The 25312-nt window shown below is 43.6% G+C and overlaps 2 protein-coding genes and 1 long non-coding RNA gene across 6 annotated transcripts; 2 read left to right on the top strand and 1 right to left on the bottom strand.

Annotated features, from left to right (window-relative positions):
• Positions 1–1427: 1427 nt before the first annotated feature.
• LOC100832316 lies at positions 1428–3203 on the bottom strand. 2 transcript variants are annotated; one of them, XR_002964088.1, is made up of 3 exons: positions 2804–3203; positions 2604–2665; positions 1428–1824 (listed from the first exon to the last, which is right to left on the bottom strand). It is a non-coding gene; the product is annotated as an uncharacterized LOC100832316 (long non-coding RNA). The 2 variants fall into 2 exon arrangements; XR_001405902.2 differs by having other exon boundaries at positions 1428–1830; positions 2804–3162.
• Positions 3204–5326: 2123 nt separating this feature from the next.
• LOC100832627 (zinc finger protein VAR3, chloroplastic) lies at positions 5327–11109 on the top strand. The gene is made up of 5 exons (XM_003564426.4): positions 5327–5830; positions 5916–6033; positions 7120–7388; positions 8503–8601; positions 8808–11109. Exons 1-5 carry the CDS (start codon positions 5436–5438, stop codon positions 10663–10665), a joined length of 2739 nt encoding a protein of 912 aa, XP_003564474.1. The 5' UTR covers positions 5327–5435; the 3' UTR covers positions 10666–11109.
• A 3251-nt stretch (positions 11110–14360) lies between these two features.
• On the top strand, positions 14361–17241 carry LOC100832938 (60S ribosomal protein L24). 3 transcript variants are annotated; one of them, XM_003564427.4, is made up of 6 exons: positions 14361–14399; positions 15803–15844; positions 15974–16049; positions 16137–16238; positions 16660–16808; positions 16918–17241. In XM_003564427.4, exons 2-6 carry the CDS (start codon positions 15834–15836, stop codon positions 17063–17065), a joined length of 486 nt encoding a protein of 161 aa, XP_003564475.1. In that variant the 5' UTR covers positions 14361–14399; positions 15803–15833; the 3' UTR covers positions 17066–17241. The 3 variants fall into 3 exon arrangements, with proteins under 3 accessions (XP_003564475.1, XP_024315828.1, XP_024315829.1); XM_024460060.1 differs by lacking the exon at positions 14361–14399 and adding an exon at positions 14458–14482; XM_024460061.1 differs by lacking the exon at positions 14361–14399 and having other exon boundaries at positions 15792–15844.
• Positions 17242–25312: the final 8071 nt, after the last annotated feature.

Consider the following 25312-nt stretch of genomic DNA (forward strand, 5'->3'; position numbering starts at 1 on the left):
ACTGGATCTTCAGTCGAAGTTTCAGGAACACAAAAATTGCCAAGTAGGGTTCCGTTCATGCCAATCAGATCTGCTTGTCTCCATTGAAAGGAACGCACACAGCAATCTTGATCTAGTTCTTAATTTCGCCGCCTCCCTTTCGCATTCGTTCCCTGTTGTCATTTGTCACTACCATTGATGGTTCAAACCTATATCCGTGAGTTCATGTCCGACCCTCCCTCCCTGCTCCGCGACATCCATCCATCGGCCTCTTGCGCTCTGTGCCGCCTGACGCCTGCGGCACAGAGGCGGGCGGCAGCGCCGGTTGCTTGAGATCCGAGCGGCGGCGGCAACCGTGTGTGTCCAGCTCCTCCTCCGCCCACCAAGCACCACCTGTACCCTCCCCCACTCCTCCTCGTCTCCGTCCGCTCCCTGTAACCCTCTCGCCCACGTGCCCGCGGAACAAGCACATCATCTCATTGCCCGCCCAGCCTTCTCGCACCACCGGCTCGGTGTTGTCAGCGTCAGCCTCCACGTTCTCCGCCGACCCGAGCGTGGTGCTGCGAGCGCTCTACGCGCATGGGGAGCTGCCACATGCACTCTGAATGCTTGAGTCCTCCTCGGAGCCACTCGACGAGGACGCCTGAGTGGCACTCTTCCACCTTTGCGAGTGGTGCCGCGTGCGCGCCGCGGAGCACAGGGTGCGTGCATGCCCGTCGCATATGCCACCTTCGAGCTCCACCTCAGGAACGCCACGCTCGGCATGCTTGTCCGGTTTGGGGAGTTGTGGCAGGCGTGGAGGGTGTTCGTGAAAATGCCCGACCGGGATGTGAGTCGAGGTCGACGTGTTGAATGCACTCGTGACTATATATTCCAGGTGTGGTGATGTTGAGTCTGTGCGGAAGGTGTTTGACGGACTGCATCTCATGGAACGAGATGGTTGCTGGACATTCTGAGAACCATGAGTGTGAGGCGGGGCTAGAGTAATTTCTTCACGTAGTAGAGGATGATCAAGTGGAGCCGAATCTAATGACGATAACCAGCGTGACTGTGGATTGTTGTCTGACCTTGATTTCGCAAAGGAAATATGCATGCATTAGTCGTAAACAGAAGCTTTGTCACTGATGTTGCATTATGTAACTCTTTGATTCTGCAACTCCTTGATGTCAAATTAAATTGTTGTTTTTTTTATAAACATGAATTTTCATGTGCAGTGTCTAAGAGACCGTGGCAACGGAAGACGTCGGCTTCTTCTGCAGGAAAAACGCGACGTATGGACACGTCTGGTATTTAACATTTCAGCAGTAAACGGATCAGAGTAACAGAAAACTTCTACGTGGACCAGGCACGCTGACGCGGACGATGTTGAGGTGCAACGGATCGATCAACGATCACGCACGAAACACATGCAACTCCAACTCATCATGCATGAATGAATGAACTGCGTCGACGTGCGATTGAGAGAGAGCTCAAAGTTTTTCTAGATCTGCTTTCGGCGCGCCTTTTACAGTCGAGGAGCTAGGAGATAAGTCTCCCGAGTACCGGCCGAACTGAACTAGCTAGAGAAGTTTTTCTTTCCTTAATCCAGAGTTCAGTAGTTAACAAACAAAGGCCTGATCCCGATCGACTTCAAGTAGCACCACCTACAAATCCAGCACTAAACTTTCTTCACTATATACATCGAGGTTCTGCAGTGCAGCTATGCGTGGGACTTCACCCTCTCCCGGGGCTCCTGGGAGGATCATGGCGGTTGTTGGCGCCGGATCCAGGGTAGTCGTTGACCTCGATGTCCATCCTCGCCGCCGCCTCGCCGAGGTTGCTTCTCTCTGCAGCTGTAACCACGCCCTGTACCTACACCCAACAACAGATCTTCGTCAGCGTCACAAATCGAGATGAATCTGAGGTGTAAACAACTTGCAGGTAAACGCCGGGAATGTTCTCGTGGTACGCACGCACGAGTGAAGTGGACTTTTGTTAACCTTTAGGACAAAAGGCGTCTCGATCGAGTGGGGGGCAATATGTATACAACTGTACTGTACAAGTGGCCACGCATGTGAGCTGCACTGTGACCGGCCGGCCAGTTTTGGCTAGCTGTGCCTGTGCATCGATCACTGCATGTGACTGGACATATGGGAGTGCCCCCAGCAACCCAACACAGCTTCTGGTCTGCTCTTCCCAGCATCCAAAGGTCAACTGAGTGAGTCGAGTCACCAGAGCAGTAGCCTGTATGTGGTGCACTAGTGGTTGATTGGTGTTGGACAGCTACAGCCTACAGGAGAGCGCACTTACCCGTGAGAATTTGAGTGCGCTAGCCAGCCAGGGAGCAGTCAAATGGTTGTTATACTGTATATGTTTTCCTGTAGTTCCTGTGAGTACCATAGCCAGCGTGCGGACGTGCGCTTGCTGACACAATGCGTGTTGTTGAGTCTCTAATTAAAATGACCAGAAGCAATGGATCGAACAGCAAGGGAAGCAGCCAAGCCGGACTGTAGGAGTAACATTTGGCATCTACCAATTCAAGCCTCAACAAACTTTACCCAGGGAACAGCTATACGCGTAGAAGCAGGGAGCAAGAAAAAGGCAACGGAACAGGGATACAGAAAGGGGAGAGATTGTTGATCGACCTGAACAGGCACTTCCAGAGCCGAGGGTGAGGCTTGATGGTTATTCCCCAAGGACACGCTTCCTACATAGAAGAAGAACGATGCATAAATACATTTACTGTATGAAACATTGAAGCATGCATGCACATAATAAAAGAAGAAATGAGTCAAAGGGCCATGCATATGCATATGAATCGGGCGATGATGGTTCAATCACTTACTGGACAGCGGCACGGAGGAGACGAGGGGGGCAAGCAGAAGAAGGCACGCCAGCAGTGATACGAGGAGAGCGAGAACGGGCTTCCTCTTCTGGGAGCAGCTCCGGCCGTACTCCGCCATCGATCTTCGCCGTCGCCTTCGAAACGAAGAGGAGGGCAGCGCCGGGCGCCGTACTTCGTTCTTAGCTCTCGCCGCCTAGCTAGCTACCACACAACACAACACTTGGCTAACTGAGCTGCTGCGAGTCTGGACTCTGGTGCCGACCTGAGCTGATGATAGGCAAGCAGCGGTAGAGCGGCGAGCTGAGTGAGAGACCTTGGATGGTTGTGGTGGGGATTTTATACTGAGAGGTGAGGAAGGAATTGGAGGACCCTCGTTACTTGGCTCGTCCTGAAAGTCAACTTCACGCGCAATGTTCTGCTTTTGGCCGGCTCTGCGTGCGCACTACTCCAGCTATAGCTAGTGTGCTGCTGTGCGCCTCGTCTTTGCCCTCTTCTTCGCTCCTCTTTGGTTTTAACCTGTTTGGATCCGTCCGCGTACGTGGATTCCTCTTGTTTTCATGCGTCGGAGCTCGGGAACACGCTGGACGTGTTAAGTTGGACGTGTCGCGTGCGTGGGCAAATGCATGCGCCAAGTGCCAGCCCGGCGGCGCGCGTGAGAATGCGGTGCCTGCAGACATCTGCATGCGCCCGGCCGTATGAGTTGAATGGGTTGCCAAGACCGCGGCAACGGCCAGGGCATCGGAGATGATTAATTAAGATGCGGTAAATGCATTCTAGCTGGGTGGAATTGGAAATTAGCTTCTCTGGAAAATACAGTACGTCACTACTCCGTCTTTTATCTGGGTCTCGTAGTACTTCCGTTTATGTGCAGAGTCGTCCGGCCGGGATTGGCTGATAAGGTGTCTTACTGCGTAATTACTAAGTCGAGGAGTAACCCACTGCCCACTGAGAGTGCAGAGTGGATCCGTGTTTAGATTCGCACCCTCGACCAATCACCAATATTAACAAATCAGACAGAGTCAAATGACGTCGATCGACTTGTTCGTCCTAGTGCGCAGGCTATCCATGCATTAATTTGGCATGGTGACGATGTATTACACGTACTACCTCAAGACATTCGCACAATCAGTGGAGCAATAACGAGTTTGTAATCCCTACGAAATGAGAACTCCATTTCGAACTGAGAACATATTTTTAGTAGTCTATACATCCAATCTTTGGGATATAGCTAACCTTTTTTTCCAGCGTCGTTCCGTCTGTTAACCGGAAATGTCCACTGCCGCTACTGGATTTTCTTTGGGGAAGTGTTCTGATATGTTAGCCAGCTAATAATTAACTTTAGCCGAGTGAAATGGTGCATTGCATCGTCGTACGTTCACACCTAACGCATGCAGTCTAGAATCTTCCCGCTCGAACACGATACGAGTGAACGTACCAGCTGGGAAAGTAAGTGGGCGGCTTCACACTTCCGTGGTGGAGCGCAAGCACAAACGAGGTGCGAAACGGGATGAACGTGGGAATTAAAGAAAAGGCGTTCATGTCCACTGTGGGTTATTATTTTTGCTTGGTGCGCGTATGATCTCTCCAACTCCAAAGTCCACACCTTGTGGACTTGTGGTTGGAAAGGAATATACGTTTCCCTATCCCAAGCTGTCGATCCAACAAGAGAAAGAGAAATGGAAACAAACGGAGCTCACACGATCGGGGTTCCGTTGCCTACGCAGCCATTCTTGGCTGGTCGTGGGTTGACAGCTGCCGAGCGCCGGATTCCGGATTCGGTCTGACTCGGCGAGACGAGTGGTCGGCGAGTCTGACGCTGCGGAACCGCAGGTTCCTCTTGGTCATCGTGGCCGCTCGCTCGCTCTCTCGTCATCCCCATTCCCCAAATTGAGAGTATCCAGGTGAGCCGTGAGCAGTCTCTATTGCCTCGGTGGCAGGCAAAAGCTATGTGAAAACTGGAGAAGAAAATCGGGGCACTCATTTCGCAGCACGGCGCCTTGTCAATTGCAGTAGTAGCACTGGTGACTGGTGTGCATATATGGAGATTGAACTCGCTGACTATCTCGGAGGCAATCATTAACTTGTGTCTTTGTTTACTGTTTTTTTTACCTTATCGCTGACAGTTGTTACCGTCACATGCTTTCTAAAAAAAACACGGGACATGCTCCTCGTCAACTACGGAATAGTACTAATCAACTTGGGATGTTGAACTTGCTCTGACAACAGACACTCTTTCCAACTCTTTCAAAAAAAAAAAAGGATAACGGAGGTGTAAAATGAACCTGGGAAATGGCCGAATCAGCCCAGCACCACGAGAATACCTAGGCCCAATAGGCTTTTCTTTACATTAGCCCAGTAGGCTTTTAAAAAGCAAAGCCAGCACCATTTGAAGTTCACTCGGGCCAATCCTACTGTACAGTTGGGCCGCCCACTCGATAGACAGGTTCGGGCTGACGAATCCTAACCGTGCGATCGTGTCAAGATATTTGTGCTAGTACCGCCAACGCCGTCCGCCGCACCGTGTCGTCCGGCTAAACCCGACCATTCCGAAGGCAGGAAGGGCTGCGGGGCGGGAGGCGCAAAACCCTCTGCAGGTCTCTTCTTCTCCACCGTTGCCGCCGCCGCCGTCGCCATGGGCGGCGCCTCCAAGCTGCTCTCCTCCCTCCTGCTAACCTCCTCCCCGCTCCGTCTTCGCCCCTCAGCCGCCGCCTTCGCGCTCTTCCTGTCCCCGCCCAGAGCCGCATCCCGCCGCCAACTCCTGCTCTCCTCCCCCCTCCGTACCCTCTCCAACTCCACCGCCGCATCGTCCCTTCCCTACAGCTCCACCTCCGCGACCCCACCGCCCCACGCCCCTTTCCCCGAGTGGTCCCGCCTCGTCGACCGCCTCGCGGCCGCCGGTTACGACGCCCGCGTCCCCGCCCCCGCCGATGAGCTCGCCTTAGCCACCGGCTGCAGTCTGTCCGCCGAGGCGGAGTCCGCCGTGTACTCTTTCCTGGCATTCGCCCGCGACCGGCCCGACCTTCTCAGGTGAAGTGAATCACTTTGCCATCTGCCCGACTGGATTTTCGCGTCGCTGATTGATTGGGTGTTTGTGTGTGTGTGTTGACTGAAGGTTGCTGCCGCGGAAGGATGTGGAGGTTGTGGTGGCTAACGCTGCACCCGCTCTTTTCAAGGATGGGGAGGCATCTGTGCAGCGGCTGCAAGAGTACCTTGCGGGGAAAGAGAACAATGTGAGTTCTTACTTTTTCTGCAAGTTGCTTGCATTCCTCAATGATTTGTGGGGGTTACTTTGCGATTTATAGTTCTTGTTGCTTTGTAGTATTAGCCTGATGTGACCAGTGATACACTGTGGCGTAGAATTAGGAAGCGAAAACTAAACATGCCATTCAGCTCAGGGACAATCTTTTTATACTCCCTCCGTCCCATATTAAGTGCCGAAATATTACATGTATCCAGACGTATTTTACTATATAGATACGTCCATTTTTAGACAAATTTGAGTCACTTAATATGGGACGGAGGGAGTATATATATTCCCTAAAGAAGTTTTGAGCAAAGTTTTAGTAAAATTCTAGTCTGTCATTTTCTTGATAAAACTAGTTTACATTCCTTGTTGCTCTTCTGACGGAGTAAGGGGAAATGCCTAGTTGGAATGTTTTTTTTTTACTTCAGTTCCAATTTCAAGATGGTTTGCATTTTCCAGAGACATAGTGAAAAAAAAATCCGTCACACCTTAGCCTTGCCGTATGCCATTAGCAAATAGAGGCACGAAGCTCAATTAGCAACTAGCATAACTACAGTCACAAAACACATAGCTTGTGTCGGCTGGAGTCAGCGGTCCTGATCGAGCGTGACGGCTGGCGGGGGAAGCAGAGGAGGTATCGGGAGGAGGTGGCAGCAGTCGTGCTGGTCAGGGGCATCGATGTTGGGGAGGAGTCGACAGCGGCGGTGGCTGGAGATCATGAAGAGAACAAATCTAAGTTCTTCGTTCTTGGCTATAGATTGATTGAGGCAGACATTTATATTTCATATAATGATATAAGGGTACATATTTGAATTGGCATCCAGTTTGAGATATTTTAGGCTCGAAGAATTACCATTTATTTCATTTGTTATTTTTTTAAAAGGGGATACTTGGGGATAAGCGTGTTCCGTACGTAAACGCTGCATTTCTGAAGCATCCCTGCAACAGATATCAATTGCAACCCTCAAATATTGACCTCGTTATGCATTGCCAACGCACAACTGTTATCCTCATCGTGTAGTTTAGCAAAACTGTATTGGTCAACACACTAAAGTTGTGATAACTTTGCCAGGTATTTCAATCCATGAGAGCGGAAACTGTTGACATTGTTCGGTGTTTGTTAAGTTATGCTTACAGTTCTTCAGACAGCTATTTAAAAGACAAAGAACTTACTGATTCAGCTGTGAGAAATATTTTGACTGAGCTAGTAAATTCTAGTGGACTTTCCCGAACCTCCATGGAATCAACTGTTGGGCAAAGTTTTTTGAGCCAACCTAAGCAATCCTCTAGGCCTCCAGCGCAAAGTATTGAAATGAAGCGTGGTGACTGGATTTGCACAAGGTATGTTAGTTCTTGCTTTTACATTTGCTGATTGGACAGTTGCATGTTACGTTGCCTTGCTTGAAAACCAATTCTATATCTAATCTTCCAAGACATGACATGGCTAAAAGTACACTTATGTTTTCCTGTAATGTAGCATAGAGCCTTACACAAAACATGAATCTATATAGCTAGATGACGCCCCGCACGTTGTTGCGGAAATTTGTAGTTAACATAAATGAGTGAAATTGAGTAACAACGAAAAAGTATCCAAAATTGGAAGCATATAATGAAATTAAAGCAAAGCAATATCTAAGAACGGTACTAAATGTTTTATCGGTGCCCTTGATAAGGGAATTACTATGCACAGTCATAACCTAAAGGAATCTTGGAAAACACAAACAAACAACAACCTTATTGTCCAACTAAATAAAAAATATATAATGATTTATATCGAAAGTAGCTGGTCTATCTTATGTAATTAACCATGTGATGTCCTGATTAACAGTTATGATATTACCTAGGAACAATATGGTCAACAAAACAAAATGGATGGCAAGTTACAGGCATGGATGTGCAAAAAAAAAAAGTTCATTTAGTGATGAGATCCCACTAAGTAGGTGTGATCACATTGATGATGTGGCATGGTTGCATGTGTAGGAAAAATCCTTATCGGAAATAGCTTGATGGCAAGTTGCATGTGAGCATGTGTAAAAAAATACATTTAGTGATGAGATCCCACTAAGTAGGCGTGAACAAATTGATGATGTGATGTTGTGGCATGGTTGCATGTTTAGAAAAAATATTTAGTGGGGATGGCTTGTATAGGTATATAGGCTAAATCAGCTTTCGTTTCTCACCCTGCTATTATTTTCAGCTTGTCAAATAAGCTTTGTAACTGTTGGCTTGTATCGCTCGTGTGCACTGTTTGTCATCTACAATGCTAACCCAACATTTCAATAATCGTAACCTATTATTGTGTTATTTCTCATAATTTTGTTCAAAGAGCCACATTACTTTTCTTGTTTTGATGCATTTGAGGCTATCTGTTACTGGTTCGCTTAGTACTTGTCATGAATTGTTTTACCAATTTTTTTTTGTAATGTTGAATGTAAATGTGTTGTTCAACCTGCAGATGTAGCTTCATGAACTTTGCAAGAAATGTGAGTTGCCTTGAGTGCAATGAGCATCGGCCAAAGAAGATGTTGACTGGCGGAGAGTGGGAATGCCCGCAGTAAGATTTGACATGCTATCTTCTACTCCCTCCGTCCCATATTAAGTGCCTCAAATTTGTCTAAATATGGACGTATCTATATACTAAAATACGTCTAGGTACATGTAATAGAAAGTTCATTTAATATGGGACGGAGGGAGTATGTTTTACATTTGAAGTTCATCTTTACTTTGTGGTAGCTGACTTCATGTTGTCCTTTTGCCCAGGTGTGACTTCCATAATTATGGGAGAAACATGTCATGCCTAAGATGTGACTGCAAAAGACCAGGAACAATCCCACTGAATCGTGCATCTGCTGGTGCTGGTTTTGGCGGTGTGGCACAGCTTGTTAATTTAGCCAACGCTGGCAGATCTGAAATTGAAAGGAAACTTGCTGAAAACGATGAGAAGGCAGAAAGGTGGTTGAGCAAAGTATCTCAACTTGACGATTCTACCGATTTAAGTAGTCTGGCAGCTGATGAAGATTTTCCTGAGATTATGCCTATGAGGAAGGGTGTAAATAAATTTGTTGTTAGCACACGCAAGACACCATTGGAGAGAAGATTGGCAAGTGCACAATACAGCAGTAACAACAGCTCTCAAGGAGCTACATCGGACTCCAAGATCAGTGAAACTTTAGACAGGATACTTGGGCGTTCAGCATCTACTTCAGCCCCAAACAACCAGTCTGATACTGGAGGTGTAAATATAGGAACTCCCAAGAAATTAACCGGCCATCTTAGTGATATCGATCCTGTTCCTTTTGTGCCACTGTCTCCAGATCTATTTGCCAAGCCACAGAATGCAGAGAGTAATGGACAGGTAGACAAGGATGGTCATATAGCTACAGAAGCTAACAGCTCCACATCGGATAGCACAGTGACCTCAACTGAGAGGGGAGATGGCAGTAAATCATCAGATACTACTGAAAGATGGTCCAAGAAAGTTGCAGAACTTGACAGTGTAAATGACCTTTCAATTGCTGTTTCTGATAAAGAATTTCCTGATATTATGCCAATGAGGAAAGGTGAGAATCGATTTGTTGTTAGTAAGAAGAAAGACCGATCACTGACATCACCGCAGTACAAAAGGCGCAATGTGCTTGAGCAGGCTGACGATTCCAATTTCGTCCCATTTGTTCCATTTCCTCCTGATTACTTTGCCAAGAAAGATGTGACAGCAGAGACTGAGAATATTCCAGATACAGGAATAGCGCCTGAAGGTTCTCCATCAGCTGATAAGCTGCCAGGAAATTTGGGAAATAGTCGGAACAACTCACAGGTTATTAGCCGTCAGGCAAGCAATAACTTGACTAATGAGAATTGGAACACAAATTACTTACAGCAAAACCTGAGTGCCGGTGGTTATTTACACGCTGAAAGCAGCAATTATCAGCATCATCAGCAACCTCATGAGGTGGATCATCGATCTAGTGGTACTTTTAATACTGGCACTTGGAACACAAACAACTCCCAGGGAAGGTTTAATGATGGCAGAGGTGGATCTGGCAACTATCAGCATCAAACTCAATCTCATGGGACAGGTGGTCAATCCAATACCCACACTTCGAACACAAACTACTCTCATGGGAGCTTCAACGAGGGCGGTGGTGTATCCACTCACAATGGGGCCAGCTATTCTGCACAACCGCCTTATACGTCCGGTTATAGCAATAATAATGGCAGCAACAGCAATAAGAGTAGTTCATATCCTGATAATAGCACTGCTACTAGTGGCAGTGCTTCAGCTAACCCTAATCAAACAACGGGCTACTCAAGTTACGGAGGTAGAGGCTATACTGGAAAGAGCTTGGAAGGTTCTGCTGTGAAGGACCCTGATCCTCTGGATATGTCTGAGGAAGCTAAGGCTGAAAGATGGTTTAGGAGGGCAGCTCAAATAAAGGACATCTCTGAGCTTGCCAACATTCCTGACGAAGATTTCCCTGAGATAATGCCGATGAGGAAAGGGGTGAACAGATTTGTAGTGAGCAAGAGGAAGACACCATTGGAGAGGAGATTAACCTCTCCTCAGTATAGAAGGAACCTACCAGTCGTAAGTTCTGAACCGGACAATGATGCTAGTTGAAAACAGATGCATGCTTGCAACCATAATTGAAATGCAAGAGTGAAAGAGTTTGAACAAGGATATACTTTCATTTCAGTTTGTGAATTTGTCGTGATAATAAGAGGGTGGAAATGCTATTTGAAACAGATACATGCTCTGGAACATCATTCAAGTGCAATAGTGAAAGAGTTTTTACACAATACTCAAGATTGTGAATTTGTTGTGATAAGAAGCTAGTAATGGGAAATTCATGTCGTGAAGAGTCTAATACCCAGAACATTTTTACTGTATGCTAAAATTTTGTTCTCATCACTAGTGATTTGCTGCCAGGTTTCATTTGTTCCGTGTATCAGTATATGCATGTGTTGTTCCTGAAATCTGAAATACTGAAACCCAGGCATGATGGCATTACGCAAAGTCTAGACTTGTCTGAGATTCAGATATATAAACTTCTATTCTAGTAAAGGATTTGTTATTTGGATTCAAACATCATAGTACAGTATCCAAAAAAATGACTTCCCACTGAACAGGCAGGCGGTCGCGCTATGGGACGAACTCCCCTCGATCAACTGCAGCATGCATATCCTCACCAGACTGCACCACTTTTACAATTGTGTGTTTCTTCGAACTATGTCACTTCAAGTTTTGTTACTGTTGGTATGACATGGCTGCAGTGAAGAGAGGTAAAAGGGCATATTAGCATGTGCCGGGGAGAAGGTATACCAGGTAAAAAGGCATATTAGCATGTGCCGAGGAGATAATTATCTGGAATGTTTGGTCCTGGTAGCTCACGTCTCAGATAATGACAGTAATACCAATGCCATTACTGCTCAAAACAGGGTTGGAGCTTTAATATTTAGGAATTTTAGCAGGGCTTTGGTCGTATCTTGACTCTCCTCGCTCGTGCTATCCCTAAAGTGTGTGAACAAATGTTTTTTTTGAGAAATTTTACTATAGGATTCGCTTACGATTACCTAAATATTAAGCTTTTAACCTTTCTACTTAACAAATTCTGCTTTTACTATCCCTAATTTATTTAGTTTGCATTGTTCTTGAAATTACATTTGGTTAGACAGGGGAAATCTTAAAATGATCGACTACTTTTCAAATAAATTTTCCAGAGAACTACAAAAGATTAATACTACCTCCGTTTCTAAATTCTTGTCGCTGTTTTAGTACAAATTTGAACTAAAACAGCGACAAAAATTTAGGAACCCAGGGAGCAGCTTTCAACAAGGATCGATCAACACAAGCTAAACAGACAACACACGCGCGCGCGAGGAATTTCGCAGCCCCACAACTTGTGCTTTTCTCTCTTCTTCACATTTTAATCTCAACTGGTTACGGAACATGCACACACACACCCCACCGGCCAGGCCACACCTGCCTGATCCGGTTTCAGCACTCTCTCGATGGCCACCCAACGGCCAGACCTACGACTCGGCCAAACACTATGCGCAGCTGCCTAGCTAACACTAATTTCCTTGACTAATTCTCCCGATCAATTTTTTTTTCCCTTGACTAATTCCAGTGAATGCAAGTATACTTAACTAATGGTTGCAGTCCGGCCGCTTGCACTTCACTCTCTCTATCTCGCTTAGTGCTGTGCTCTCTTGCCGATCATGCCTGTCATGTTTATGCATACAACTAGCTAAAGCTTAGCCTGCTACTAAAACAACATCATGCTAAACTTGAGACTAAAACTAAACTTAACACTAATAACAAGATTAGTTCTAACAAAGATTGTGTTGTTTCAAAATGTCACATGTACTGGATGTCATATAGTGTTTTCTGGCATTTTAAATTTAGGCTGCAAAGTGCAAACTCAAGTTTTAGCAGCTAAATAGTGCACTCAGTTTCTACCATTACCATATTAGATATTTATTTACCATTCCAAGTTCATATTGGTAATATATATTGTGGAGAAGTCGGTCTTGGTAGCATTGATGGGCTTCTTTTTAGCCATAGCTTGATCCAAATTTACTTTTGCTTGTAGTTATGCCATGTTTAAACAACTGTTTTCAGACTTAGTTGTGTACTGGAGCGACGACGGTCTTGATGCCGAACAAAGCTGTAACCACGGCGGATATTCACCATAGTTAGAAAAGACAATGACTCATGTCAATAGAATAACATGGATGACAATGGAGCGGAGTCATGTCTCATTAGTCGTGGAGCCGATAGGCAGAAAAAGAGGATGGCATATTGTGTGTGCTCTTCTAATTTGTGAGCAGGACAGACGATATTTTGAATATCTTTTTTTTCCGTAGCAACGCATATGCACTTACTCAGTAATGTTAATCTATCCCTTTTGCTTGAAAAAGAGAGCCAGAATATGCTTTCGACCATCGACTTTTTTTTTTTGACAATGGAAAACACTCATTCCACTACGTGGTCGATCCAGCTAAATCGCTGGCAGCCGCAACAGATGCAAAGTTTGGTACATCATTCAACAACATACATATACTTTCATCTACCAAACTTGCGCCAAAAGACGCTAATTTATGTGCAGCAGAATTACAATACCTGGGACACCATATTACAGAAGCATATTGACAATTTAAATTTTGCTTCAAGAAACAGAGCACCAAAGACTGAGTTGTCATATGCATTCCCAATTTCCCATTAACTGAATGCTTCAGGACTGCAGCGTCTGTTTCGAAAATTACCTTCATGTATCCCAGTTCACTCGCCCTTTCATGTAGCATAGCAAGGGTTTCTGCTTGTAAAGCTTCAGATAAGCCCACTAACTTCCCTGCTCCAGCTGCTTCGACTCCTCCTTCAGAATTCCTCATAATAAACCCCCATCATCCAGTCTTTGTTTCACCATTAAAAGCTCCATCAATATTTATTTTCAAGAAGCCATCATCTGGAGGTTTCCAACAACAGTTTTTTACCTAGGTCAATTTTGATTTTTCCTTGTTCCAGAAGTCGCGGAACTCCTTATTATGAGTCTCCAGGGATCTCAAAAATTCCTCCGTGCTTCTAATCTCCTCTCCTCTAGTAGCTTTGTTTCTTTCATACCACCAGAGCCATAACAAGATGCATGCTTTCTTGCAAATTCCTCTTTTAGTTGGAAGATTTGCACATCCTTCGGACTGCAACACGTGCTAAGTAACAATCTGATATCCTGCATTTGTGCTGCTCTCCAAAGTTGTTTCACTGGCTTGCATTTGAAAAAAGTATGGCCCCCATCCTCGTCAACCCGGAAGCAAACAGGGCATTTTGGGTCTATGTCGATATATCCACACCTCTGCGTGTCAATTTTTGTCTCAGGGGAAGGCTGTGTGCATTGCTATCCTCCATAGAAGTGCAAAATTTTGGACGGAAGGGGCAGGTTCCAAAACTTTTCCCATGGGAAAGGCAGGTGGCCATCATTTGTACCAGAAGCAGAAGCTATGCCTTGGATTGATGATCTTGTTTCTACTTCAACTGTCACCTTGTATGCAGATTTCACCGAAAATTTTCCCTTTTTATCAAAATTCCATGCAAGCCAATCCTCGTTTCCTTTACTAACTGGAATCTGTAAAATTGCTTAGGAAAAAAAACATACCGCGAGAAGGAGAAAAAACAAGACAAGGAAAAACAAATCATGTCCAGCAATAGTGGGCTTAGATCTGCTACCCAACCAGACGGGCCCATGAGCCCAATTACTCCGCGTCCATCCCACTCGCGAGGTCATCAAAACCCTACCCGCGGCAGCGCATCCTTCCCACTCCCATCCGCCGCCGCGCCGCTCCTCCTCCTTGCTTAAGGTATCTCCCATTCTCCTAGCTTCTCTCTCGTTTCGTTTCCTCAGATTAATCCGTGCGGCCGTCGCGCTTCTTCCACCGCTGCGGTACACTTTTACTAGTTCGTCCTTTTCTTTGTTGAGTTCTGGTTGGTTTTGATCCGAGGATAATCAGCTGTTGAATCGTAGAAAAGGATGCGCCCTTGCGTAGTTCGGTAGGTGGCTATTTTGCGCGAGGTCATTCGTTTGCCGCGATAGAACCCTAGGATAACGCATCGTTAGCTATTCTGTGATCTGAATTTGTCTATTACATCTAGCGCAAGGTGATTTCTATTGGGATTGTGACTAACTGTTTGCTACGCGTGGGATCTTGCACAAGTACTGGGGCGCCGAATACAGATGTACTCCTCTGTAGTTTGCGGTGGCCTAATCATTACTGTGCAAGATGGACATGGGTACGCAGTTTGCAGCAGTGACTTAAGTGTTTCTGCTGCCCGTGCTTACCCAATAACACTCAACCTTTGTGCTTAATAATCCCGTTGGACAACTGATCACATCATGTTTGTTTGTTTTATGTTTGCTTGAATCAGAATTCAGAGCACAAGTACTGAGGCACGGTAGCCGTTCTGGTTGCGCAGTAGCCTATTATTTGTTGTGCAAGATATACATGGGAACCCGCTTTGCAGCAGAGATTTAACTCAACTTTCTCCTGCCAGTAGTCGCCCGATATCACCCCATTCCTGTCCTGTGAGAGATGTACATCAGTGTGTTGTGTTTCTGCTACCAGTAGTACCCCGGTAGTCAGCTAAATTTTGTGCTTAAGGTGGTTAATGATTAATCATAGGATCTGATCGCTGCCGATCCTTTTAGTTTTTTTAAGATAATTTGAATCAGAGCACAAGTACTGAGGCACGGTAGCCGTTCTGGTTGTGCAGTAGCCATTATTTGTTGTGCAAGAGAAACATGGGAACCCGCTTTGCAGCAGAGATTTGACTCAACTTTTTGCTGCCAGTAGTCGCCCAATATCACCTAATGCGGTCCTGACTGGGGATAATGGTTCACTATGAGTTGTCACAATGACGTAAGCTTTTTTTTGGTACTACGCTTTCCAAGTCCCTGCAAAAAAAGAAGAGTATTCTTTTCATCTATTTGAGTATAGGTACCCAGGTGCCATGTTCTTTGTGATTAAATAGTAGCCTAACCTATAACGTGCAAAATGGAACTGGGCATCCGCTTTGCAGCGCAAACTGTTTTGTGTTTCTGCTGCCTGTAAAGATCCTATATTATCATTTCAAGTTTGTTGTTAGAAGTTCTTGATTCCTCTGCTGTGCTCATGTTGGTTGTGCTTTTGTGTTAACTTCTTGCTCTGACGTTTTAAGAGTTTATCATGTTTGTTCTGATTCAATTTTTCTTTTGGACTCTATGCAGGAACTTGTGAAGGTTTTCTAAGGCTGCCAAGATGGTTCTGAAGTAAGCTTTGTGCTCAAGTTCTTTCAATGTGTCATTATCTTCACCAATTAACACCTCCTCTGTACTTAGTTTGGTAGTGATTATCATGGTTGCCTTCAATATTCAAGTCATTGTTTCTTTGTTTTGCAGGACTGAGCTTTGCCGTTTCAGCGGCCAGAAGATATACCCAGGAAAGGGTATAAGGTTCATTCGTGCTGATTCACAGGTAACCTTCTGTTCTTCGTATGTTGAAGGTCATAAATAACGAACATATAGGCTTGTCGTTATTAATTCAGTTTTTTTACTCCTGCAGGTTTTCCTTTTTGCCAACTCAAAATGCAAGCGCTACTTCCACAACCGCCTGAAGCCTGCAAAGCTTACCTGGACAGCTATGTACAGGAAGCAGCACAAGAAGGTGCCACTTTTTGGTCGCTATGTTCTTACTTCATACACAATACATTCTCCAACCTGCAGTTACTGTCTTATCCTTTCCTTTCTTGTACTTCTGAAATGTTGCTGACATTCACTTTGAACTCAGCTGTTTCATAATCAGCATTTTGTGAGGCATTTATCGTGGGGTAATTCTACCAATATAAGTTGATAATAAGATCACCATTTGTTCCTATTTTGATAGAACATGTAAGAGGTGATATTTGCATACAATGCTCCTGCTAGCATGCTTGTATTTACTCCCATCTAAATATCTACCAGATACATTCACCCCTCTTGTAATCCTGCTGGCGCTCATGATGTGTAGTTTCTATAGTTAGCTGCAGTAATGGATTTTAATTTGTTTTTGTTGCTGATTCATTTTGTCATGTCTTGTGTTCATGCAGGATATCCACGCTGAAGCTGCGAAGAAGAGGCGTCGCACCACCAAGAAGCCATACTCCCGGTCGATTGTTGGTGCCACCCTGGAAGTTATCCAGAAGAAGAGGGCTGAGAAGCCTGAAGTCCGTGATGCTGCTAGAGAAGCTGCTCTTCGGTACATTTTTCGCTTTTTCACATGGCTATTGCTATCTATATCGTTGTTTGCTTTTCAACCATTTTGCCTTTAATTCCGACCAATGTCTTTAACATGTTCATGTGTGCAGTGAGATCAAGGAGCGTATTAAGAAAACCAAGGATGAGAAGAAGGCTAAGAAGGCAGAGGTGACCAAATCCCAGAAGTCACAAATGAAGGGTGCTGCACAGAAGGGTGCTAAAGGCCCGAAGCTTGGCGGTGGTGGCGGGAAGCGCTGAATGTTGCTTGCACCATAGAGATAGACGTGCTGCCTAGCCTTGTTTCCGATCCTATCATAGACCTTTGTCCAGTTACACTGCGGTGTTGAATTAAAACTTTTTCTGCGAGTTTAATTGTCTAACGTTTCAGATTATTTTGATGAGTTCATTTATAATGGTACTTCTGTTTGCTGTTATCTCTTGAAAAGTTTTCTGTACGCTGTTGATGCCATGGATCTCGTATGCATAGTCAGATCCAATTTATCAAAATGCCAACTTACCTAATCCATTGTGTCAATCCAAATTATTCGGTGATAAAGAATTAACAAGGGCAAATGTTGATTGTAGCGTATGGACAAAGCTGGTTTTGTTTCCCCGAGATGGTAAGAGCACACTTTTTTATTACGAACTAATAACTGTGTGAGTACAATCCCTAAAATAAAATTGTGTACATGAAAAATTATACTTCCTCTGGCTCATTTGTTGAGAATAATTATTTATGATCAATTAGGTTAATTATTAGTTAGTTAATAATTAATTAGGCAGTTAGTTATGTAACTGTTCGTGGCCAAAATTTTGAAAAATTTGGGACGCGAAGGCAAAAGTTTGGAACACCGATGCATGTATTGGTGCCTCTTCATCCTGTATAAATATCATCATCAATCAATGGAATAGGACAAGAATTTTCATTCTAACACGTTCTCAGCCACGTTTTGTTCTACAATCAAAAGGTTAGAATCATGACAATCAAGGATGTGCCCCTCTTTTTCCATACTGTTCTTGAGTTCCCTGACCACCGAGGACACAGCCGCCGGTGGACCTCGCGCCGCCGGTGGGCCCTGCCCCGTCGGTGGGCGTCCCGACGCCGGACGCGCCGCCCGAGCCTCACCCGTGCCGCTGTGCCTATGGTTCCCGCTGCGCCGGCCCCTACATCCGCGGCCGCCGTGCCCATGACCATGGCATGGATGATGGCCGGACCAGCGGCGCCGATGATCGGAGAAGACGACGACTTTGTGCTCGCCCTTGCACCGCCTCCACGGCTGCTCTACTGCCCCATCCACGGGCATGGCCTGTGCCCACGCGTGACGGCAAGGCGCCGCCGCCTCCATCCCCGACCCCGCCGGTGACTCCTCGCCTTGACATCAACTCGACCGGCGGCGGCAACTACGAGACGGACCAAGGTGGCGACGAAGATGGTGGGCTTGACGACGTCCACCTGGAAGCACGCCAGCTTCTCCGCCGGTTCGCGGCCGCCATGGCGGCTCACCGCGCTGGACCGGCCGGCAGCGGGTGGAACCCCACCACCCTCGGCCTCTCCTCAACCGACGAGGGGGGGCCCTCCATCGACTAGGCAAGCGGCGAGGGAGGCGGCCAGGCAGCGGCAGAGGAGAGCGGCGGCTGTCGGGGGCCCGAACGGCGACGAGCAGCGGCGGCGGCGTCGGGGCTGGTGAAGGCCTAACCGCCCGCGCCCCCCTCCCGTTAACTGCCCACGCCGGCACGACCTCGGCCCGACCTGGGCCGACCGAAAGGCCGCCAAGGCCCAGGCCCCGCCCCCCGCCCGAAGCCCCTGTGCGAGTCCCACCCTCCACTGGTTTCGGCCATTTTGCAGAAAAGTCCAGAAATTTCGGCTATTTGCGAATTGGTCCATGTATCTATTTAATAGTTGTGTTTTACATACCTATAGGTCCCTGCACTTATATTTATTTAGATTCCAGTGGTTTTTAGGATATATTCCTACTAAAGACATATTCCTATGAAAATGTCAATGTAAATATTGTCGTGTTCAATGTGTTTGTATAATATACATCCACTATTACATGTGATATTTACACTTTGCAATTGAGATCTTTATTTCTTGCATTTTTTAGAGTTTTGCTTCAACAATTAAGTCCCAAGAAGGCACCAAACATGCCCAAAAATTGACTTGATTCAAGAAAAATCTCCATTCATGATAAACAAAATTATCACCATGTGACTACCTCAATTTAATATATACGAATCACAAGGTACTATAGACTTTCAATAACGGTAAAACGATACACCTTATTGAAAGCAGCGAATTATTTCGCGTAGAGCTGAGAGATCTACACCAATAAATCGGTGATTATCTTCAAAGTGTTATTTGAGGTCTACACTATATGAATTTAACATTGATTAAATTTCATGCATTTTATTGCAATTTACTTACAACAATGACCACAATATTTTGGCTTTACCTACTAGTAATTGACAAAATCAATGGTTTTTCAATCCCATGTAGGACAAAATGACTGGGAAAGAGTTTGACGAACTCGCCCTCGACGGTCGAAACTATCCAACTTGGGCAATGGACGCAAAAGTGAGCCTTGCGTCACGCGGACTTTCAGCGGCCATACAACCTCCTATAGAGGGACAAGAGCCCATCACAGATCTACACAAATATAATGCCTTATACATTATAAGGAACCACATCCATGTTGATCTCAAATTAGAGTATCTCATGGAAGAAAATCCATACACACTATGGCTTGCCCTTCAAACTAGATATGAACAACAGAAGGCCGTAATTTTGCCTGAAACCACACATGAATGGAATCAACTACGCCTACAAGATTTTAAATTTATAGGAGAGTTCAATCATGCCGTTCATAAAATTTGTTCAAAGATGCAATTTTGCGATAAGGAACCTTCTAAAGCGGAAAAGATCGAAAAGACCTTATCTACTATGCTTCCGGCCGATAGGATCCTTCAGCAACAATATCGTGCACGCCAATTTAATAGATATTCTGATCTTATCCATGTTTTACACCAGGCCGAAAAACATGATGAACTTCTAATGAGAAATCATCATCAGCGTCCGGTAGGCGTTGCTCCTTTACCTGAAGTACATGCTAATTTTCAGAAGAACAACAAGTTCAATGGATCGAATAATCGACGAAACAACTTCAAAGGCAAGCAAATGGGCAACAACAAGAAAAACAAGCCATGTGTACAGGATAAGGGGAAAGGCAATTTCAAACCACAATACGACAAATTTAAAGTTTGTCAAAAATGTGAGTGCTATAAGCACATTACAAAGAAATGCCGTACTCCTCGACATTTGGTAGATCTGTACCTACAATCCGTAGGACGAAAGCGACCTGCTCATCAAGGACCAAGATTTGAATCACACTTCAATTTGCAATCCGATAATTCCAACGAAGCCGGTTGTTCGCATGATGTCAAAGAAGAACCAAGCAACAATCCGACAATCCGATCGTTCAGGGATCTAATGAGCACGGAGAACATGATCATTGAATTAACTTCAAATGTTGTGTTTGGAGACCTAGAATAGTTCACCTATCTCCGAAATAGATATTATCTATATTTACGTTCATAAGTATTGTTGTAAATAAATTATAATGATCATTGTCATCTAAATTGTAATATTACATTAATGTATCAGCACTTCGATACCTACATATTTGACATATGTATTGTAAATTACGATTGTATTAATCAATTTAATACATAAATAAATTTGTATGTATTCTATATATCTATTTAAGAATGATATTAAAATTCTTCCTTTTCCATATATAGTTTTTCTACGGGAGTCAATCCAAAATGGACGAAGAACTTTGCCTTGTGGATAGCGCCACCACAAACACTATACTTAGGGAAACAAAATATTTTCAAACCCTTACTAAAACGCAAGGGAATATTTTGACAATCGCTGGACGCGATACATTAATTGTTGGTTCTGGACGGGTTATCATCACACTTCCTATGGGTACACAAGTAATAATCGAGGACGCTTTATTGTATCCTGATTCAACTCGTACTCTAATAAGTTATAAGGATATCCGTCAAAATGGGATTCATATAGAAACCCACGATGACAACATGAGGAATTTCTCCTATTTACAAAAAGTAACGGATATGGCAAACAAATTCTTGAAAAAATTCCTTCTTTATCGTCCGGATTGTACTATACATACATAAAACATATAGCCCATGTTGCGTATAAAATAATTTTTCAGAATGTCAATACATTCCAGACTTGGCATGATCGCCTTGGTCACCTTGGTATCGGGATGATATGAAAAATTATTAATAATTCTGTTGGTCATAATCTTAATAAAGCAAAATTCCCAGAATCTCAGGATTTTGTATGCACAGCATGTGCACAAGGCAAGCTCATTTTAAAACTTTCTTATCTTAAAATACAAGCGGAACCTCTACAGTTCCTTGAACGAATTCAAGGAGATATTTGTGGTCCTATTCAACCATTGTTTGGACCATTTAGTATTTCATGGTATTAATCGACGCATCTACAAGATGGTCTAATGTGTGTCTCCTTTCCACACGTAACCATGCATTCGCAAAGATAATGAGCCAAATAATTAAATTAAAAGCTCATTATCCAGAGCATCGAATTAAAACAATTCGAATGGACAATGCTGCTGAATTTTCCTCACGCGCCTTCAATGATTATTGCATGGCATTAGGAATCGAAGTTCAGCACTCTGTCCCATATGTCCACACACAAAATGGTTTGGCTGAATCTTTTATTAAGAGAATTAAATTTATTGCAAGACCTTTATTACAGAATTGTAATCTACCAACAACTTGTTGGGGTCATGCGGTTATACATGCCGCTGATTTAATTCAATTGCGACCAACTGCATATCACACTACTTCTCACCTTCAATTAGTACATGGAAATCCACAAGTATTTCCCATCTGCGAAAATTCGGTTGCGCTACATACGTACCGATCTCACCACCACAACGTACATCAATGGGACCACATAGAAAATTGGGGATCTATGTGGGGTACAAATCACCGTCAATAATCAAGTACCTAGAACTTCTCACAGGGGATCTGTTCACTGCCCGGTACGCTGATTGTATTTTTAATGAGGACCATTTCCCGGCATTAGGGGGAGATTTAAAGTACCAAAAACAAGAATGCCAGGAAATCAATTGGAATGTCCAAGGCATTTCCGCCTCTAATCCACGTACTCAAGAAACTGAACAACAAGTTCAGAAAATTATAAATTTGCAACATATTGCAAATAATTTACCAGACGCATTTGTTGATTACAAAGGTGTAATTAAATCCTATAATCCTGCACAGAACGTACCAGAAAGAGTGGAGGTATCTATAAAAACCACTCAACCTCCTGCACCTACCGTTCAAAGGAAGAGGGGGAGAAGTACGACAACTAAAGGATCTAGCTTCCAGCAAACAACAAAAGGAACAAACGAAGGAGCCGCGGCAAAGAAAACATAAGAATAAACCTTCTGAACCTCCTTCAACAACAACAACAAATGTGAGTCAACATTTGATTGACCGAGATCAATTGGGTAATATACACCCTATGGATAACCAACATTTACAACCCAGCTCAATAGTGCACTCAATTACTGATGCTGGGACATCGGAAAACCTAGACTTAACCGCAACGGGAAATCGCGAACAGTCACCAAAGGTAAATGAAATTTCCACAAATTATTTAGATACTGGAGAAACATATAATAGTAAGACTACATTCGTTGACACATATTTCTCAACTAAGATTGCAGACAACCTTCTAAATGATCATGATACAAAAACCATAGCTGAGTGTGAAAAACGATCCGACTGGCCTAAATGGAAGTATGCAATTCAAGCAGAAATAGCCTCGCTCAATAAAATAAAAGTATTTACAGAAGTAATACCTACACCTCCAAATGTTTTTCCAGTGGGATTCAAATGGGTTTTTGTCCAGAAAAGGAACGAAAACAATGAGGTGGTGAGATACAAAGCGAGACTAGTAGCACAAGGGTTCACGCAGAGACCCGGCATTGATTTCAATGAAACATATTCTCCGGTTATGAGTGAAATTACTTTCCGATATTTAACCTCGTTGTCTGTTCAAAATCGTCTATCTATGCAGTTGATGGACATCGTGACTGCATATCTTTATGGGTCATTAGATTCGGATATTTACATGAAGGTTTCCGAAGGAATCCAAATTCCGAATGTTAACGCAAGACGCAACATGTACTGTGTAAAGTTGAATAAATCTTTATACGGTTTAAAACAGTCGGATAGAATGTGGTACAACCGACTAAATTAGTTTCTCATTAAAAAGGGTTACTCTAACAATGATGACTGCCCATGTGTATTGATCAAGAAATTCAAAACAGGATTTTGCATTATATCTGTATATGTTGATGATTTAAACATCATTGGCAACAAACAGGATATTGATGAGGCTCGTAACCATCTAATGACGGAATTTGAAATGAAGGATTTGGGTAAAACCAAGTTCTGCTTAGGTTTACAACTTGAGCACCTTCCTTCGGGAATATTGGTTCACCAAGCTACATATATCCAGAAAATCTTGAAGAAATTTAACATAGACAAATCCTATCCATGCAAAACACCTATGGTAGTTCGATCTCTAAACGTAGAGAAAGATCCATTCAGACCAAAAGGTGATGGAGAGGAGATTTTGGGATCTGAATTCCCATATCTTAGTGCCATTGGAGCATTAATGTACTTAGCAAATTGTACCCGGCCGGATATTGCATCTGCGGTAAATTTACTAGCTAGACACAGCGCAGCTCCAACAAAACGCCATTAGGTAGGAATCAAGCAAGTTTTTCGCTACCTACAAGGCACTAAAGATCTAGGTCTATATTTTTCAAAAGGAAAACCAAGACTCTGAATTAATCGGATACACTGATGCTGGCTATTTATCTGATCCCTACAATACCAGATCCCAGACCGGTTTCATGTTCCTACACGGTGGGACAGCCATATCGTGGAAGTCTTCTAAACAGACTCTAGTTGCTACATCCACAAATCATTCAGAAATAATAGCCTTATACGAAGCATCTCGTGAAAGTGTATGGCTACGAAGAATGATTAGCCACATACAACAATCATGTGGTATAAGTTCAATTGAATCAACAACGATTATCTATGAGGATAATTCAGTTTGTGTTACTCAGATGCAATCAGGTTATATAAAAAGTAATATAACTAAATATATTGCACCTAAACTATTCTATCCTCATGAATTACAACAAAATGGGGAGATAAATATCTTGCAAACCAAATCATGTGATAATCTCGCAGATTTGTTTACTAAGTCCTTGCCCAACTCCACATTTCAGAAATGTGTATATGGGATTGGTATGCGACAACTTAAAAATTTGCAAGCATCAAGGGGAGTGTTCACCTGAGTTTAACCTGTTCACAACATCATATTGCACTCTTTTCCTATTATGAGTTTTACTCACTAGTTTCTCATCAAAGATTTTTAATGAGACGATATTAACATAAGATTATATGTCATATTTTCTATTTTCCCCACCGGGGTTTTTTGTAGATAATATACAAGACATATTTATTGTCCACATAATTCAATATGAATTATCAAGAGACAATATTCAAAATATGTTATACCATTTTCTCCTTAATTTTTCCATTGGGTTTTTAAAGGGAGTTTTCATAACATATCAATATTATTATTATTATTTCCTCAATATTTTTTCCACATGGTTTTTGAAGGAAATTACAGGATTACAAGATTCCATGATGATTCGAGAATATACAAATCAACGAAACAAATTGATCAAGGGTGAGTGTTGAGAATAATTATCTATGATCAATTAGGTTAATTATTAGTTAGTGAATAATTAATTAGGCAGTTAGTTATGTAACTGTTCGTGTCCCAAATTAAAATTTGGGACGCGAAGGCAAAAGTTTGGGACAGCAATGCATATATTGGTGTCTCTTCACCCTGTATAAATATCATCATCAATCAATGGAATAGGACAAGAATTTTCATTCTAACATCATTACTTGTCACTGATTGTACAATTTTGTAGTAATTCCGGCCCCATGGAGTAGGTAAGAAAAAAATTGCTGAAAAAAATTGTAACTTAAAACAGTGGGATAGTATTGAGGTTTTTCATAATTGACCGAAAACTTTCAAATTAGTTGTGACACGAATCTAGGAGTGGGCATAAAAATGGAACAGTGAAACTAAAAAGACCGATTAAATATTTGGTATAAAATTTTATGAACCAAACTTTATTCTATTAATTTGGTATCAATTCACAAAAGACCGAACAGATGGAACTTGTACCTACTTTGTGGGAATGTGCTAGTGTGTTTTACTGTTGTGCACTTATATTTGCATGATCGCCTAATCTATTTGATGAGCGCGCACCGTCTGGTCGCCAAAAGTGCTCACTCATTCCCCTGATCCCCTCTAAAAAATTCTTATCAACAGACCCACAGGCTCTC

This window comes from Brachypodium distachyon, chromosome 2 (assembly GCF_000005505.3).
Source record: "Brachypodium distachyon strain Bd21 chromosome 2, Brachypodium_distachyon_v3.0, whole genome shotgun sequence".
NCBI lineage: Eukaryota > Viridiplantae > Streptophyta > Magnoliopsida > Poales > Poaceae > Brachypodium > Brachypodium distachyon.